Raw genomic sequence first — 18,418 nt, 5'->3', positions numbered from 1 at the left:
GGGGAATACATTGCAGGAAACAGAATGAGCATGCATTGGATGATGAAAGACTAAAGTGGTCAGAGTCAATATTCAATAGACTCCTTGAGACCCCTTGCAATTACCATAGGAGAATATTAAAATACTCAGCACTTATCAAGCACTTGCTATGTTCAAGGCACTTTACAAACATGAAAGCCTCATAACATCCCTGTGAGATAGGTCAGTACTAATATCTCCATTACACAGATAAATAACTGAAGCAGTCAGATTGAGACACGTACCAAAGGCCACACGCTGAGCCGGTGTCAGAGCCTGTATTAAAACTCAGGTTCCCACTTCTGGTTCCCAAATCCTTGCTCATATTACTAGACTACCCCTTTCTTTCCCCTCTAAGCTCTGACTCAGGATGGCAAAGTTCTGCAACATTTCTATTATATTGTGTTCCTATTCCCCCCACCCTAAAGTCAAGCTGTAATGTTTTCCCCAACACCAACTCTGATTTTCCAGAAGAGAGGCAGGAAAGAAAGATGCCATTCCTTCTTCTAGCAAACAATCAGCTCCAATCTGACACACCCTGAACATCAACCAAACCTTTACAGTCCTTTTACCACACCACTCCAAATCTTGGGGAGAAGACCTGAGTGCAAATAAGATGTAAAATCAGTGGTTTAATTAAAAAGAAAAGGAGTACTTGTGGCACCTTAGAGACTAACAAATTTATTTGAGCATAAGCTTTCATGAGCTACAGCTCACTTCATCCGAAGAAGTGAGCTGTAGCTCATGAAAGCTTATGCTCAAATAAATTTGTTAGTCTCTAAGGTGCCACAAGTACTCCATTTCTTTTTGTGAATAAAGACTAACACGGCTGCTACTCTGAAACCAGTGATTTAATTGTAATGGAAGAAACCAGAGAACTTTCCTCCTTTTAACAAAGTTCCCAGGCCTAAGCATTCAGCAACTTTCTAGCCAGGGAATGTACACTTACCATTATAGATCTTTTTATTGTTTTCATTATCATTTGTTAGGTATCAGAGTAGCAGCGTGTTAGTCTGTATTCGCAAAAAGAAAAGGAGTACTTGTGGCACCTTAGAGACTAACAAATTTATTAGAGCATAAGCTTTCGTGAGCTACAGCTCACTTCATCGGATGCATCCGATGAAGTGAGCTGTAGCTCACGAAAGCTTATGCTCTAATAAATTTGTTAGTCTCTAAGGTGCCACAAGTACTCCTTTTCTTTTTGTTAGGTATGTTACCTTGATCTCCAGCTTCAAGACTTTTGTGGAGCCCCTTTAACTCTGACCCCCACGGCCTCCAGGATGCTCACAAATTAATCACTGTATAAATCAGTTAGCTAACAAAGGACAGAGCTCAATTTGCTGAAGAAGCAGAAGGTGACACAGTTCCCCTAGAACAAATAAAGGAATGAGTTTAGAATATTTATCAGAGGAAAAGACAGATGGGAAAGAGGGTTTCCCTCAGTGAACGGTCACTGTTCAAGCCCTCCAGCTCTATTTTCTGACTCCTGCTTGCATAAAAATGCTGGTTCCCTACTGAACATCGCCCACTTCATATTCAGATTCCATTGCATTCACAAGGATCTTGTATTCAATGTTTTCCTTTATGCTTATTGTTTCATAGTCATTCTCTTTCATAGGCTCTGGCATGTAGTAATTTTTGACCGTGGGTTTTTCCTCCTTGCATTTGCCATTGACTCCTGAACAAGTCTGTCTTCTCTCATCATTCCTCTTGTTTTGACTGAAACAAAAGTCCAACATTAATTAATGGGAGGAAGGAGCCAGGGAAACTCAACATCTTCAGATTCTGATCTCACTTACACCAGAATAGAGTAAATCCAGAGTCATTCCACTAACTTCACTGGAGTGACTCTGGATTTGCAATGGGGTATTTGAGATCAGGCTCTGGTCCTCTGCTTTTAAATGACAGAGGAATATTAGCTGTGGAATAACAAGACTCTTGATACTAATCCAGGGACATTATGGGAGGCTGTGCAAGTTGTCTTAAAGAGACACACAAAAATAATGAGAGAGTCACATACAAAAAAAGAGGCAACCAAGAACAATCAGCAGAGAATTTGGCCCTCAAGTTAGCTGACATTACCACACTGACCTCAATGGGACTACACCCGTGGGGAATTTGGCTGTTGGAGAATAAACAATAGAACAAATACTGGACAAATTGCAACCCATGGACCAAATGCAGCTGATAGAGTTCCCCAAGATGACCTATGACTGGTCACATCTTTACAGTGAAGGTACAACCAACAAAGAGAAGTCCCAGCATGTAGTGCACAATATTAGTCAGAGTTAGACCTTATTTTAACATACTGCTGTACAAACTTCACTGACAGAATAGCACCTGAACAAATGTCACTGGCAGAATACCACACTGCAACATACACTCTTATGATCACTTTCATTGGCATCTGGATAAGCAGCTCCCATGTTACGCGTTGTTATTATTGTCGGGCCTTTAAATTGACAGCTTGACTTGTATATGTTTGTTAGTGAATGGAAGAGAAGGACACAGGGACTCAAATTTAGGATTAGGATGGTCCAGGAAGAAATGCCAGGGAGTAATGGAAAGAGGTTCAGCAAAGGACAGTTTTGGATGAACATCAGGAAATGGTTCTCAACTGGGAGATCCATTCAACTGGGATACTATCCCAGGGGAAGAACCAGAAATTCCTGTTCTTTAGATTCTGGACAAAACACTGGAAATTCACTACAGAGAACAATCATGCACTGGTCTCTTTGGTGAACGAACAGAGGAGCCAATAGGTCTTTTCCAACTCTAATTTTGGTGTGATTCTAAGATATCATTCAAGAACATTTCTGTTGCTGTTCCCTATGTGAATAACTAAACCTTCATGCTGTCAATCACATACACCATTAAGATATTCAAACCTCTCCTCTTGTATAACCAAAGAGGACATTCATTCTTCACTTGGCAAATAGTTTTCCTGCCACAGAAATCAATATTACAACACCAGAAGTTCTCTCAGCATGACAAGTGATGAATCTTACTCACTATGTTACTTCGTACGGATTATCTGAAAAAAAGAATAAAACACAAATGTGAAAATTTTGCATGTTTATTACCCCACAGAGAAAATCAGTTTTATTTAAAAAATGTGCTCTTTGAAAAAAGATTTAATAATGATAAATGGAACTTACATAGCACTGAATAAAGTTTTCATAGTACTATACAGACATTAATAAATCCACTCAAGCACCCTGCTAAGTAAGTTTTTTGTTCCCATTTTACAGATAGGAAAATGGAGGTACAGAGTGGTTAAATGACCAGCTGAAAGTCACAGCTGACCTGGGATTAGAAACCAGGAGTTCTCACCTCCCAGCCTTGTGTTCAGCCCATTACATCTCGCTGCCCCTCCCCAGCTGATATTTCTGTACAACAATTATATATTCATAACTATCCAGTTTTGAAATTCCCATTTCTGAAATGAACACTAGAAAGCTCTTACTATTGGGACTGGATGTATTGTGCCTGCCCAGCTAAGGAGCAGACACTAAAGTGGATTTAGCCTCTGGTGACTGGTTATCTGGGGCCCAGATTCTCTGTGTCCTGCACATGATCTCTCTTCGTCTCTTGTATGCAGGCAATGGCTCCAACAGGTGAGGCAAGAGGAAGCAGTTACCCCCTGATTCACGAGTAGGATCCATGCTGAGCTAGTCTCAGCTAGGAGTCAACTATTCAAGTTCTACAGTCAGTAGGATATGTGCTGAGGATTGGTGTCAATTGGAAGCTGCTTTTAGAGAATGGAACCATTCTAACAAATTTATTTGAGCATAAGCTTTCATGAGCTACAGCTCACTTCATTGGAGCTGTAGCTCACGAAAGCTTATGCTCAAATAAATTTGTTAGTCTCTAAGGTGCCACAAGTACTCCTTTTCTTTTTTGCGAATACAGACTAACACGGCTGCTACTCTGAAACCTGGAACCATTCTGATTTCCTAGCAACCATCTCTGGAGCACACACTTGCAAGATGTTGAATCCCAGTCCTGCAATGGATAGGCAGAGTACCCTCAGTTCAGTGCTCATAGGAAATCTAGGAAGGCAGGCACTGTGATTCTGATTACCTTGTCCATTCCCTTCCTTGATAGACCATGCCTGCCCCCTTGTGTTCAAATATGAGAAGTGATTCATTTTCCTTTGTATTGCATCAGTATTCTAATTTGGGTATAGCTCATTCCTTCCAGTCTATATGCTGGATGGAGGAAAGCTGCTTAGAATATTATTTCTTCTTACTGAATTTCCATGTATGTAAGCTAGGCCAGTGAGTAGCCTGTGGGAGTGCAATGTGACTACTGGCCTGCTGGGAAGATCCTATCTGTCTGCAATGAGTTACACCTAATCCTCAGGAGAAAAATCACACGCATTCAAGAGACCACTCCCCATCCCATCTCTACTTGCACACACACATCACTCCCATGAGCTCAGACCACATTTCTCTCAAACACCTTGAGCAAACATCTTAAGGTTTTTAAAGCAGATCTCAAAACTACCTCTGCTAACTGTTGGCAGAATATTGGCCCCCTCTCCCAGAAATCCTCAGCAGTAGAATCAGCCTGATCACCCAGAACACCCCACTCACCCTCCTTGGTCTTTCTCCTGCACAAAACGACAGTGACAACAACAATAACCACAGCCACACAGAGCACAACGATCAGGCTGATGAGATAGAGGGGCAAGCGGGTCCTCCGGGGGCCTAGATCAAAACAGCAGAAGCTGAGGTTTCAAGCAAGGAAGCAGTTCTGCTTTGTAATTAACAACAACAGCCACAACCATAAAGCTTTCCCTTGGGAGCTGAATGTACTGACTGAGGCCTGGGTTATTATGTGGTTTATGGTTGTGTCCCGTCCTCATGCTGAATCAGCCAGCTGGGCCAAAGGGGCTCACAGCAGAGGTAGTGGTTCAGTCAAATCTGTTGTCTCACAGTTGGAGTTCCTGCACTTGCCTCTTGCTGTGACATTGGGGCTTATTGTAGTTCAAGGTCAGAATCTCCACTAAGAGATGAAAGGAAGCCCCTGCTGACTGAGAAAGTAGGAGCTGTGCAGAGCAGAGCTGTGCAAAACGTTCACAACCAAACATCAAACCATATGAAACTCATCTAGTTTGGGGCCTCATTAAAACTCTAGTTTCAGCCCAACTCATCCAAAGAGTCACCAAGGTTCACAGACATTTTGAGACATGCTGGGTTTTTTCTCAGAAAATCACGATATCTACTGTTTCATTGAAAAAACTAAGTAAATCATGACAGTTCCAGATGACTTTAACTTTGAGATTTTCAGTACATTTGAATCCTGAAACTCAAAGCAAACATCAGGATTTGGACAAACCCACATGGACTGGAAGCTGGGAAGGAGGTGCTATTGAATGGACCATCTATACACACAGAGAAGCAAAGTGTGAGACTCTGGATTTTTTTATGCCAACAGTTCATTTCCCTGCAACAAAATCTATTGGCAGGTGTCAGTGTAGAACCTCCAGCTTGACTGCTTGACCTCCCTGCCTGCTGCTCGGAAGGTCTCCCCTTACCTATTGTCACTTCTTGCCTTACTGGAACTCGCACGTCACTCCCAGTTGCAAGTGCTGTTGTGATCAGATCTGCAAATCAAGCAAGGTTCAGGTGATCATAATGGTGTACAAGTCATTCAGCATCAGAAAGAAATCTGATTCTGGTCTCTGAAGTAGCTGCAGGATTGGAGGCATTTCCCTGTTTAGCCTAATAAGCCAGTGAAACAAACCCTTTAGAGCCAGTGCTGATTTACCTGCCAGGGTGATGGTCCCTTCTGGATTGAAAATGAAAGGCCCTGCTGTGATACCTTTGAACTTCTGCAGAGTGATTGTTTGGCATGTTTCTGCAACATAATGAGCCCCCCAAAACCACTGGAATGATAGGGGCAGCATTAATGCCTCTGATTAACTTATGCTGTACCAAATGGAGCTAAGGAAATCCATAACTCCCCTAGGCATGTTCTCTGAAGTGTGAGAATAGCTGCCATCCCATGGAGGCTGTAACCAAGTAGTCCAGCAGCATGAGAATATGTTTCCCAAGGAGCAAGGGAGAGAGGAGCTGGAAGTCACCTAGGGCAGCAGAGGTATTTCCAGGAAGCCATGTGCCTCAGCAGCCTACAGACCATCTGCTAAAAACTGGCTGCAAATGAGAGGACATGTCACATCATCAGCTCATCTTCTGTACCATTCACATACAACCACAATGAAAATATCACTTCACGTCCAGTCTCCAAGCTACTTCCGATTCAGTGCAGAGCAGGCCTCACCTCTCCCTGGGACAGGCGTGGCCGTGGTGTTCGCCTTGGTCTCAGAGCGGGATACTGTGGTTGCTGGTTTTGTGCGGTCTGAGAGAGAAATGATCACACATCAGATTTTGCTACTACAATTTACAAATTGGATAAATACAAAATCTTTAGGGGGAAGTTGGAAGCCTCCCATAATGTACTTTACTGTACAATGCTATCCCACTGGAGGGTCCATGACATTTCTATGACCCCAGCCAGTGAGCTGAGTGATCCTAAAGCATGTGGATTGACAGCCATTCTTGTTTTAACCTACGAGTGTCACTATAAATGTCTAATCCTTTTTAAAAGCCTTGAAGCCATTTGCCTCATTATCATCCTGCAGCTGGGAGTGTCTCAGAGACCACCAAGCACTAGTTTGGGGCACTTACCCCTCACAGTCAGCTGCACTGCATCACTCTGCTGTATGACTTGTGAGCTTGCTCTATTTTCTGCTTCACAGTAATATTTCCCCGTGTCAGACGTTTGCAGAGAATCAAACATGAGTACGGCATGATTGCTCACAGGCACTGCGTTTCCTCCTGGCTCTCCCTTGAACCATCGGTAGATGATGGGTGGGGACCCATTGGCAGAGCAGGTCAGGCTTGTCCTAGCCCCTTTTGGTACAGTGAATCCCAGATTGCCTGGTCTGATGATAGGTTTAGTCACTGCAACTGAAAGAGAGAGGGAAAGGGATTTGGGTCAGTAGTTAAGAACTCCATAGCATTCATCAGCACACAATTTTAATGGGTTCCATGTCCCCTTTTTGATTTATGTCCTACCTCCAGTCTTACATTTGGACCACAGTATGTTTTTGGAGCAGTCAGCCATTTTGAAAATATATATATATATATTTATGGGGAACATTAGGGCTGTGTGTGTGTGTGTTTTTTAACATGTGAAGGTTACAAGAAAATAGGGTTTATTTACACATTCTTAGAGAAAAATAATTTTATAGGCATTTTTAAGCGGATTATCACCAAGTGATAAAGAAAGGAAAAATGTTAGAAAAGCAAGAATTTTAAAACTGCAAAAAAGAAATTTGTTAACAGGTCTTTTTAGAGAAAACAATTATGAAGTTTTTGAATGAAAGGTATTAAATATATCAATTTTAGAAGAAAATTTTGTTTATGCACTTACATTATTTTGCCATAAAGTCTGAAAAAGAATTGTGTGCCTTTTGAAATAAAGAATAGAGCATACATTTTAAGAGAAAATAAACAAGACACAAAGTGAGAGAGAACAGCTGAGAAAAGCACAAGCATCTTAGCCTGTTACAGAAAAAGGAAAAATAAAGGGAGCGAGAAAGATGTAAAGCATGAAGAAGGCCTCTGTCCCTGAGCATATGGCAAAGAGAAGAGAAAACCACCTAACCCCTGCAGCTACCTCTAGACAAATGCCAACAATTCTGGGGGACAAGCTGGTGAGGTAATATCTTTTAATGGATCGACTTCTGTTACTGAGAGAGACAAGCTTTTGAGCTACACAGATCTGGTCCCTTGAAATATGTGTTAACTACTCATGCTACACAATCTATTCCACCTTGTGTTTAGCTGTGACATTCTGAGTTAATTTCACAGACCTGAAGATGTTTACAGGCTAAGAGGCTTTTGCTTTTTTTGGCTGTTCTCTCTCACTTTGTGTCTTGTTTATCTTCTCTAATATACATGCTCTATTCTTTATATCAAAAGACATACAATTATTTTTCACACTTTTTTTACAAAGTAACCTAAATGCATCAAAATATTTCCTAAAAACTAGTATTTAATACCTTTATTTCTAAAAATGCATAAAAATATTTTTTCTCTGAAAAGATTTCAACATATTTAAGGGACTTTTCTCTTTTTTTGTCATTTTAAAACTCTCTCTTTTTGGAAATTTTTCCTTTCTTTATCATTTTGCCATATCCATGATATTTTGTAAATTATCTAAAAAAGTTTATAAAATTATGTTTCCTTAAAAGTGTCTAAAATACCTATTTTCTTCTAACCTTAACATGTAAAAACTCACACACAAACAACCCTAAGGTTCCGCATAAAAGTTTTTTTTTCAAAATTGCCAACTGTGCCAAAAGTGAAAGTGTACGAACAGGAGACTGGGGCAGAATGTAAACCAAAAGAGGGGCATGGAAACCTGTCAGAATTATATGGTGACAGATGTTATAGAGTTCTTAACTATGTTGGTCTGAATTATCCCAACACTGGGGCAGTATTTGATCTGGGAGTTTATTATACATTTAGGGGACAATATGGGCCAGATCTGGATTTCATGTCTGTTCAGATGCAGGGTTCAGGCCTTTCTCCAGAGTGAAGTAATTCATTGCCTGCTCACGTTCTGCTTAGTTCATGGCTGCCCAGTGACTACTTTGCACCAGCTATGCTAGTACAATATGGCTGCCCGGAATACCCCCAGCACAGACGGCTTTCTTTGGCAGATGCTGAGCTATCTCTCTGCCTTGTCATATTTGCTCACCACCCATGGAAGGAGTTGTGATGAATCTGCTAAGCAGGAAACTACCCATTCCCATCAACCACCTCCCCAACACATGTCATCTTCCACAGGCCAGGTAGGAGGAAGGGGCAGGAATTCTATTGAAAGAACGGACCAAGGAAGTTCTCTGGCCCTTCTGCAGAAGGGGTGGCGGCAAGGCCCGTAGCAGCAGGGAAGCCTGAGGCCAAGGGAAATGCCCAGGAATTATGTACAGAGCAGGCTGCACAGAAACTGGAAGACCACATGTGGAACAGCGTGTAACTGCTAGACATTGCAGCTGAGCAGGTCTGTGTAGGACAGGACTTGTGGGACAGCAACAAAGGCTGGGCAGAAAGCTGGTGCAGAGGGGCCTCAATGAGACACACACACCACCAACTGATCATGGCCTGGAAACCTGCAAACTTCTATTTGTTTTGAACAGAAGGCTGGACTGAAGAGAACAACTCAGGCAGTAGACCTGAAGAGTCCTAACCCTTGATTTGATTCCCCTCCCCAACCTCCTACAACCATAAGAACAGCTATTGCCTCACTTTGAGTTAGAACTGTTTAAGCCTTGGTATCTAGAGTATTTTCAAACTTTCCCTTTCTTGCCAGCCCTAATCAAATACCCTTGCCAGCCCTAATCAAATACCATGTGTCTGAGCAGTTACCGGTGTACCCACCAGGGCAAGTGCCTAAAAGGCCTAGCCGCTGAAGTGCCTTCAGGACTTGCCCTGGCATCGCAGTCCACCTGGCAGGCTACTAACACCTTAGAGTTCCATAGTACTGAATAGCTACACCAATTAGAGTTTTCCTGGGGATGCTGTTGCTGGGGATGATCTGGAGTGGGCAGAGAGTATAGCTGGGGTCTGCCCCATCACAGGCATGAATTCCATCCTCTGGCTTGTTTCCCCCTCGTTAGGATGGGGCTAGTGCCAGTTAGGGTTGCCAACTTTCTACTCGCACAAAACCAAACACCCTTGCCCCGCCCCTGCCCCACCTCTGAGGCCCTGCCCATGCCCCGCCCCTTCTCTGAGGCCCCGCCCCCACTCACTCTGTTGCTCACTCTCCCTGCTCTCACTCACTCGCTCATTTTCACTGGGCTGCCTCAGGGGGCTGGGGTGCGGGAGGGGGTGAGGGCTCCAGCTGGGGTTGCCGGCTCCAGTGTGGGGGGCCAGGGATGAGGGATTTTGGGGTGCAAGAGGGGGCTCCAGGCTGGGAGGGGGTTGGAGCCAAGGGGTTTGGAGTATGGGAAGAGGCTCCCTGGGGAAGCAGGGGGTTGAGGTGTGGGAGAAGGTAAGAGCTCTGGGCTGGGGGTCAGATTCTGGGGTGTGGCCAGAAATGAGGGGTTCAGGGTATGGGAGGGAGCTCCAGGCTGGGGCAGGGGGTTGGGGTCCATGGGGGTGGGCTCTGGCTGGGGGTGAAGGCTCTGATATGGGGTCAGGGATGAGGGATTTGGGGTGCAGGAGGGGGCTCCGGGCGGGGGGGTTTGGAGTGTGGGAGGGGGTTGGGGGTGTGTGAGGGCTCCAGCTGGGGGTGCAGGCTCTGGGGTGGTGCAGGGGATGAGGGTTTGGGGAGCAGGAGGGTGCTCTGAGGGGTTCAGCGGGCAGGAGGGGGATCAGGATTGGGGCAGGAGGTTGGGGTGTGGTGCGGGGGTGAGGACTCCAACTGGGGATGCGGTCTTTGGGGTGTGGGTGGGGATGAGGGGTTTGCAGGGTGGGAGGGGGGATCAGGGCTGGGGCTGGGGCAGAGATTTGGGGCCTGAGAGAGAGTCAGGGGTGCAGATTCTGGGTGGTGCTTACCTCAAGCAGCTCCCAGAAGCAGTGGCATGTCCCCCCTTCAGCTCCTATGTGGAGGAACAACCAGGCAGCTCTGCACACTGCCCTGTCCGCAGGTGCCACCCCCACAGCTCCCATTAGCCGTGGTTCCCTGGCTGCCCCTACACATAGAAGCCAGAGCGGGGACATGCTGGCTGCTTCCCGGGAGCCAGGCGGCGCAGAGGCTAGCAGGGAGCCTGCCAGCCCCGCTCTGCGGTACCGCCAACCAAACAGTCAATGGCCTGGTCAGCAGTGCTGACCAGAGCTGCCAGGATCCCTTTTCGACCGGCTGTTCGGGATGAACACCTGGTCACCCTAGCTGCCAGTGCAGTGAGGAAGAGGTATGGAGCTCCAGAATCCATGGGAAATGCTGGCCCCAACTCTGTGGATGTGGGGAGTCAGTGTGGTATGGAAGCCTATCTGCATAACCCCATCCCCAAAAGATATGTAGCCAGCTCAGTCAAGTGCTTTATGACTGACAAATGATACATAGGTGCAAGGGTTTATTACTGGATTTACCTTTAACAACCTTAACTGTAGTGGTTCTCTCCCTTGTTAGCAGGCTGTTGTTCTGGGCTTTCCAGGTGACTTTGCAAGTGTAGTGTCCACTGTCTGGTATTTCAAGCTTCTCAATTTCAAGAGAGACATCCCCTGGCCTGTATTTTGGGATGCTGAGCCTACTTCTGTATCGTGACAACATGATGTGATCACCAGAGCTATCCCTTCGAAAGATGGTGGCAGGGCTTTGATCTCGGTCCAGGGTCCAAATGACTGTTTGCTGCACAAATTCCTGGGAAGGCACGTAGACACATGATAAGGTGATGGAACTCTTCCATGTCCCTTCAATGTCGTGGTGGCCAGTCAGTTCCAACATGGCTGCAGAAAGCAGGAAAGGAGGGATGGAAATAAAAGAGGAAAGAATATCAGCAACACCAAACCATGCTGGATGCGCCACCAGGCTGAGCTCACCAAGCCACAGACACAGACAGTCACTCCCGACAACCATCTTATATGTGCTGTTTGTTATTACCATCTGAATCCAAGACGGTCAGTCAGACCACTGGCTGCAGCTTCTTCCAGCTCCCTGTTTATTTTTGTTGCTCTTCTCTGAACTCTCTCCCATTTTCAGTACCTTTCTGCTGAGATGTAATAGAACTGAATGAAACATCCCGGCTGTGCTGACCACAGGTCCACAGAAAGGAGCACCATTACCTCCTTTTCCTAGGACTGTGGTTACATATTCATATTACCTCTAAGTACAACTGGTTGTTTTGGATCTTTCAGCTCCAAGGAGTTCCTTAGTTTTCTGCTTGGACTAGGGTGACCAGATGTCCCAATTTTGTAGGGACAGTCCTGATATTTGGGGCTTTTTCTTATATAGACACCTATTACCCACCACCCCCATCCCGATTTTTCACACTTGCTATCTGGTCACCCTAGCTTGGACATGGTGCCCCAATACTCTACCATGCAGGTTCCTTTCACAACATGAGTAGCCACTGCTCCTCCCACCCCTTCAAGCACAACTGTCCATCATATATGGGAGGAAGGAGGAAAAAAATGTCATTCCCACTGCTCTAATGCCTTTAATGTATTTAGGGCCAAATTCTGCATTTAGTTACACCAAGGAAATCCAGACTGTAATAGGTTTACTTTGCATTTACACCAGTATACCTGAGATGAGAACCTGCCCTTTTGTCTCAATATTCAATCTGGAACTTGGAAAACAGAGATGGAAAGTTTCCCAGCTCTTAAAATTTCCATTGGAGCATTTGCATTTGTTTCTCAAATATTGTCCAGAGTCTTGCAGTAGTTTTCCTTGAATATTGTGAAATTCTTATCAACAGCTATGAATGTATTTTGTATTCTCTCAGTGTTGGCCTTTTAAAATCCTAATGTCCAGTGTCTAAGGCATTAAAGGCATAGAAGCCATCTGTGTTGTGCAAACAAAATACTAAATAAATACAATGCAGCAGATCCTCAGCTGGTATAAATCTGTGTAGCCCTATTGAGACAAATGACTCTACTGAGCTCAATGGAGCTACACTGATTAACAATAGCTCAGGATCTGGCATCTAGACATTACATGCAGGAGAGGACTGTGAATACCCATGTCTAGGAATCAGTTATGGAGAATTATTGGGAAAACTAGAACAATGAGCAGAAGCAAGATTAAAAGGGAGAGTCTTGGTTATAATTTAGACCAGGGCAATGTCACTGAGAGTCATTATCAAGCTCTTGGTACTAAACAGTTCTTTGGCCTGCATTATGTGAAAGTTGGTGGGGGGTCTCTGCCAACTTCTTATCATAAGTGACCTCATCCCCAGCATTGCCATGCCAATTAGTACTTCTTGCCTGCTTGCTGGAAGTCTCCCCAGAGAAGCCAAGGTTGAACACTCACAGATAGTGAATTCCCCTCTCATCCTACAAGTCACAGATGTCCCAGATCAACCGACATGAGAGGGAGTGTTCACGGAGTTTGGGCTGCAGGACATAGGTCCTCTACCACTTATAACAAACCTCAGACATGCCGACATTATTTGAGATAACGTGCCTGGGCAGATGTAAAGACTGGGATGCATTCTTTGGGGACTATGTCTACTTCAATCATAATGAAAGCCCTGGTGTCAGATTCAGAAAAGATTCACTTTGAATAATGCAATAATGAGACCTGGAATGGGGTCGGGGGGGAGGGCGGAGGAGGAATACAAATCTGGTCATACAAAGGCCAGATCACTGACACTGATTTTCAGAAATTTTATGAAAAGTCTCCTAAACAGAACACAATGCAACAACAAGAAAAAACCAACAAGAAAATACTCTAAACTTTGTCCAAAAAATGACAAGAAGCAAACGAACCACAGGAGCTAGCTGGATACAAATAGAAAACTTGAAAACAGGAAGTGGTGAGCACGGTAGCTCTAAATGGAACCTTTTCCAGCTGGAAGAGCTTAGCTTAAGAGTCAGCTTTGGGGGTTGTTCTTTTATTTATACTGTGAACTGGAGCAGAGTGAAATATATATAATATATTCCAAATGTTTTGAAAGTCCAAGTTATCTTAGGTTTCAGAGTAGCAGCCGTGTTAGTCTGTATTCGCAAAAAGAAAAGGAGTACTTGTGGCACCTTAGAGACTAACAAATTTATTAGAGCATAAGCTTTCGTGAGCTACAGCTCACTTCATCGGATGCATTTGGTGGAAAAAACAGAGGAGAGATTTATATACACACACACAGAGAACATGAAACAATGGGTTTATCATACACACTGTAAGGAGAGTGATCACTTAAGATAAGCCATCACCAACAGCAGGGGGGGAAGGAGGAAAACCTTTCATGGTGACAAGCAGGTAGGCTAATTCCAGCAGTTAACAAGAATATCAGAGGAACAGTGGGGGGTGGGGTGGGAGGGAGAAATACCATGGGCACCACACAACAGAACCACTAACCCAGGAACCTATCCTTGCAACAAAGCCCGTTGCCAACTCTGTCCACATATCTATTCAGGAGATACCATCATAGGGCCTAATCACATCAGCCACACTATCAGAGGCTCGTTCACCTGTGCATCTACCAATGTGATATATGCCATCATGTGCCAGCAATGCCCCTCTGCCATGTACATTGGCCAAACTGGACAGTCTCTACATAAAAGAATGAATGGACACAAATCAGACGTCAAGAATTATAACATTCAAAAACCAGTTGGAGAACACTTCAATCTCTCTGGTCACTCGATCACAGACCTAAGAGTGTTTATACTTCAACAAAAAAGCTTCAAAAACAGACTCCAACGAGAGACTGCTGAATTGGAATTAATTTGCAAACTGGATACAATTAACTTAGGCTTGAATAGAGACTGGGAATGGATGAGTCATTACACAAAGTAAAACTATTTCCCCATGGTATTTCTCCCTCCCACCCCACCCCCCACTGTTCCTCTGATATTCTTGTTAACTGCTAGAATTAGCCTACCTGCTTGTCACCATGAAAGGTTTTCCTCCTTCCCCCCCTGCTGTTGGTGATGGCTTATCTTAAGTGATCACTCTCCTTACAGTGTGTATGATAAACCCATTGTTTCATGTTCTCTGTGTGTGTGTATATAAATCTCTCCTCTGTTTTTTCCACCAAATGCATCCGATGAAGTGAGCTGTAGCTCACGAAAGCTTATGCTCTAATAAATTTGTTAGTCTCTAAGGTGCCACAAGTACTCCTTTTCTTTTTGCAAGTTATCTTAGAAATGAAAAATGACACAGCTGGGCTCAAAGGGGGCTGAGCCTTTTAGGGGAGTAGGCTAGCAAAAAAACAAATATGATTTAAGGAAGACAGAAGGAAAATGACCATGTTGGAACGGAAGAGCTGAAGTCTAACATATATGCTGAATGGAACAGCCCTGCAGTATGCTCAGTAGTAGCTGGTCGTGTAATCTTCTCAGCTTGTATGAGTTGAATAGGGTCAGATTTGGGAGAGCTCCAAGAAATGTAGAGTCTATATTGGGGATTTACAGAACAGTAACCTGGTCTTTTGCTCTTGGTAAAGAAGGACATGTTTTTATGAAAAAACTTGCATTGTCCTACCTACCTAGCTGTATTTTAAGGAACCTATATGCTTTGCCCCACCCCATCCCCTTCCTGGTAAAGTTAACTGGAAACTTATAAACCTTTATTCCATATTTCCTGGAGTGTGCATTATTGCTTCGTGCCATTAAACAGCTGCCGTGTTTCAGCCCAGAGCTTGCTGCATTTTGCAAAGCGATACGATTACTATACCCCAAAGAAGAGACAACTAGGTGTAATGGGATACACAGAGCAAAGAAAACTGATGCTGAAATATTTCCGAATAGGAAATATTTCCTACCAGTGAAAGCTGTTTAACTGGGTTGTAGCTTCCCAAGGGAAATTATGGTTTTCCCATCATTAAAGGGATTTAAAAGTAAACTGGCCAAAACCACAGAGAATGTATTTTAGAGAACATTCCTCCATTGGTCAGAGGAATGGGTTAGCTAACCTTCTAGAATAGTACAAATTTTCAAACCTTTTCATTTTCTGGACCATTCCATAAGAGTGGGACAATCTCTTTTAGACCGTCTCCCCTCCTTCTCTCTCAATCCCCCACATTCCTAGTGGCATAAAATTGCTCCCTGAATCTCTGGTCTCATACAGTAAATCTGTGAACTGGGACAAGAATTTTTTGGGATGGTCCAGATCTGCATCTGTTCTTCTTGGTTCATGGCCATCTTTATAAGATGAAATCCAACCAGAGCACTGGATCAGAACTATGGGCAGGTTTGCATTTGGAGCCACAATCCTTATCTCATCTCCAAGTTCTGTGAGTCTAGGCTCACTCTTCCAGTTTATCAGATAGCCGTCCAAATTTCAGCCTCATAAATAGTCTGAGAACTGCAGCATCTCATTAGCAAATGGCTTCAGAATTTTCCTCAAAGTCCAGCTTTTACTTTTCGCCCCCTGGTCCCCTTTTCTGAAAGCCTCTTGTTACTTTTAACTCAGTTTAAAACAGAACTCCAAGTAAGCAACTGAAATAGGAGTTAACATACATCTAAACTTCTTCTACTTTTGTATAACAAACCGACGTTCTTTTCTAAAACATGGGAGTAATTCTGGGCTTCCACACACACCCTTCAAATCAGTATCAACATTTTCCCCTTATCCTGTTTTCCAAGTTCTTCCTAATGCAGTGCAGATTTACTAGTAAAATGCAAGTTTCAGAGTAGCATCCGTGTTAGTCTGTATTCGCAAAAAGAAAAGGAGCACTTGTGGCACCTTAGAGACTAACAAATTTATTAGAGCATAAGCTTTCGTGAGCTGTAGCTCACGAAAGCTTATGCTCTAATAAATTTGTTAGTCTCTAAGGTGCCACAAGTACTCCTTTTCTTTTAGTAAAATGCAAGCACATTTCATTTGAAACTGCAGCAGATTCTGATCTCAATTACATGAGTGTAGCCTAGAATAAGAGAGTTATGTAGATCAGAGTCTGTCTGGAGGTGAGCCATGGGTACAGCTACAGCCAGCACTGTAATTACTATACCCACCAGTAGAATTCTGAAAAGTTGTTATGTTCCAAAAGAATGAACATACTCCAACCATACAATGAACTTTTCAGAAACTAAAATGCCAGAGAAAAAATTCTCCCAGTATCCTGAACAATCTTATTTTGTTCTAACTCTGGGCACACTACATCTGACAAATTGTTTAATACCGGGCTGTTTGTTACATTCTCAAAAACATCTCCCAGTTGTATGTGATGCAAAATGACTGTAAATGTATATTAGCTGCAGAACCAAGGTTCTGGTTTTCACAGCATTTTTAATATTTTTTCTTCCATCAACAACATACCTATACAAACAATCAACTAACACACACAGGCATATTCTGCACCTGTAGAGTAACTTTCTCTGAATATGAAAATATTTGCATTTACTCACCATTGCAAAAGATGAAGGAATTCACAAGTGCCATTGACCACATTAACTTTTCCATTCTCCACAGGACTGCAGCTACTTCTCTCTTATGCTGAACTCAGTGAGACAGACCTACTCTGCCAGGATCAGAAGCCAAGTCAGCAACACTTCCTTTTCTTCACTTATTATATCATCTGGGATATAGAGCAGCTGTTGCTGCTCCTCTCTTTCCTTCCTTCTTTCACAAAAAATACAAGTTACATTTTACTGGTGGTCGAAGGTGTTGTGTGACTGTTCTACAGAGAGGAGAGATCCTAACAAAGGATGGAGTTAATAAGAAGATTCTAATATTCTTTTCTTTTCCATTTCATATTTACCTTGAGTCTATCTACTTTGCTTACCGTTCATTGATTTTTTTTAAAGTGACTGCTTCCTTTGAAGGAGTACTTGTGGCACCTTAGAGACTAACAAATTTATTTGAGCATAAGCTTTTGTGAGCTACAGCTCACTTCATCGGATGCATTCAGTGATAGTGTGGCTGATGTGATTAGGCCCTATGATGGTGTCCCCTGAATAGATATGTGGACACAGTTGGCAACGGGCTTTGTTGCAAGGATAGGTTCCTGGGTTAGTGGTTCCTAATCACATCAGCCACACTATCAGAGGCTCGTTCACCTGCACATCTACCAATGTGATATATGCCACCATGTGCCAGCAATGCTCCTCTGCCATGTACATTGGTCAAACTGGACAGTCTTTACGTAAAAGAATAAATGGACACAAATCAGACATCAAGAATTATAACATTCAAAAACCAGTTGGAGAACATTTCAATCTGTTTGGTCACTCGATTACAGACCTAAAAGTTGCAATTCTTTAACAAAAAAACTTCAAAAACAGACTCCAATGAGAGACTGCTAAATTGGAATTAATTTGCAAACTGGATACAATTAATTTAGGCTTGAATAGAGACTGGGAGTGGATGGGTCATTACACAAAGTAAAACTATTTCCCCATGTTTATTCTTCCCTCCCCCACCCCCACTGTTCCTCAGACGTTCCTGTCAACTGCTGGAAATGGCCCACCTTGATTATCACTACAAAAGGTTCCTCCCTCCCCCGCTCTCCTGCTAGTAATAGCTCACCTTAAGTGATCACTCTCGTTACAGTGTGTATGATAACACCCATTGTTTCATGTTCTCTATGTATATAAATCTCCCCACTGTATTTTCCACCGAATGCGCCCGATGAAGTGAGCTGTAGCTCACGAAAGCTTATGCTCAAATAAATTTGTTAGTCTCTAAGGTTCCACAAGTACTCCTTTTCTTTTTGTGAATACAGACTAACACGGCTGCTACTCTAAAACTAGCTTCCTTTGAGTCTCTTTATAACTTGCTA

At 43.4% G+C, this 18,418-nt stretch overlaps 1 protein-coding gene across 2 annotated transcripts; it reads right to left on the bottom strand.

Annotated features, from left to right (window-relative positions):
* Nucleotides 1–1,221: 1,221 nt before the first annotated feature.
* VSIG4 (V-set and immunoglobulin domain containing 4) lies at nucleotides 1,222–17,284 on the bottom strand. 2 transcript variants are annotated; one of them, XM_038416422.2, is made up of 8 exons: nucleotides 17,046–17,284; nucleotides 11,127–11,483; nucleotides 6,714–6,995; nucleotides 6,307–6,384; nucleotides 5,561–5,629; nucleotides 4,617–4,730; nucleotides 3,031–3,052; nucleotides 1,222–1,737 (listed from the first exon to the last, which is right to left on the bottom strand). In XM_038416422.2, exons 1-8 carry the CDS (start codon nucleotides 17,098–17,100, stop codon nucleotides 1,530–1,532), a joined length of 1,185 nt encoding a protein of 394 aa, XP_038272350.1. In that variant the 5' UTR covers nucleotides 17,101–17,284; the 3' UTR covers nucleotides 1,222–1,529. The 2 variants fall into 2 exon arrangements, with proteins under 2 accessions (XP_038272350.1, XP_043348120.1); XM_043492185.1 differs by having other exon boundaries at nucleotides 1,239–1,737; nucleotides 11,289–11,483.
* Between the last annotated feature and the right edge of the window lie 1,134 nt (nucleotides 17,285–18,418).

Source organism: Dermochelys coriacea, chromosome 9 (genome assembly GCF_009764565.3).
Source record: "Dermochelys coriacea isolate rDerCor1 chromosome 9, rDerCor1.pri.v4, whole genome shotgun sequence".
NCBI classification, from domain to species: domain Eukaryota; kingdom Metazoa; phylum Chordata; order Testudines; family Dermochelyidae; genus Dermochelys; species Dermochelys coriacea.
Note: the sequence above shows the minus strand (reverse complement) of the source record. Positions and strands in the feature narration are given on the sequence as shown.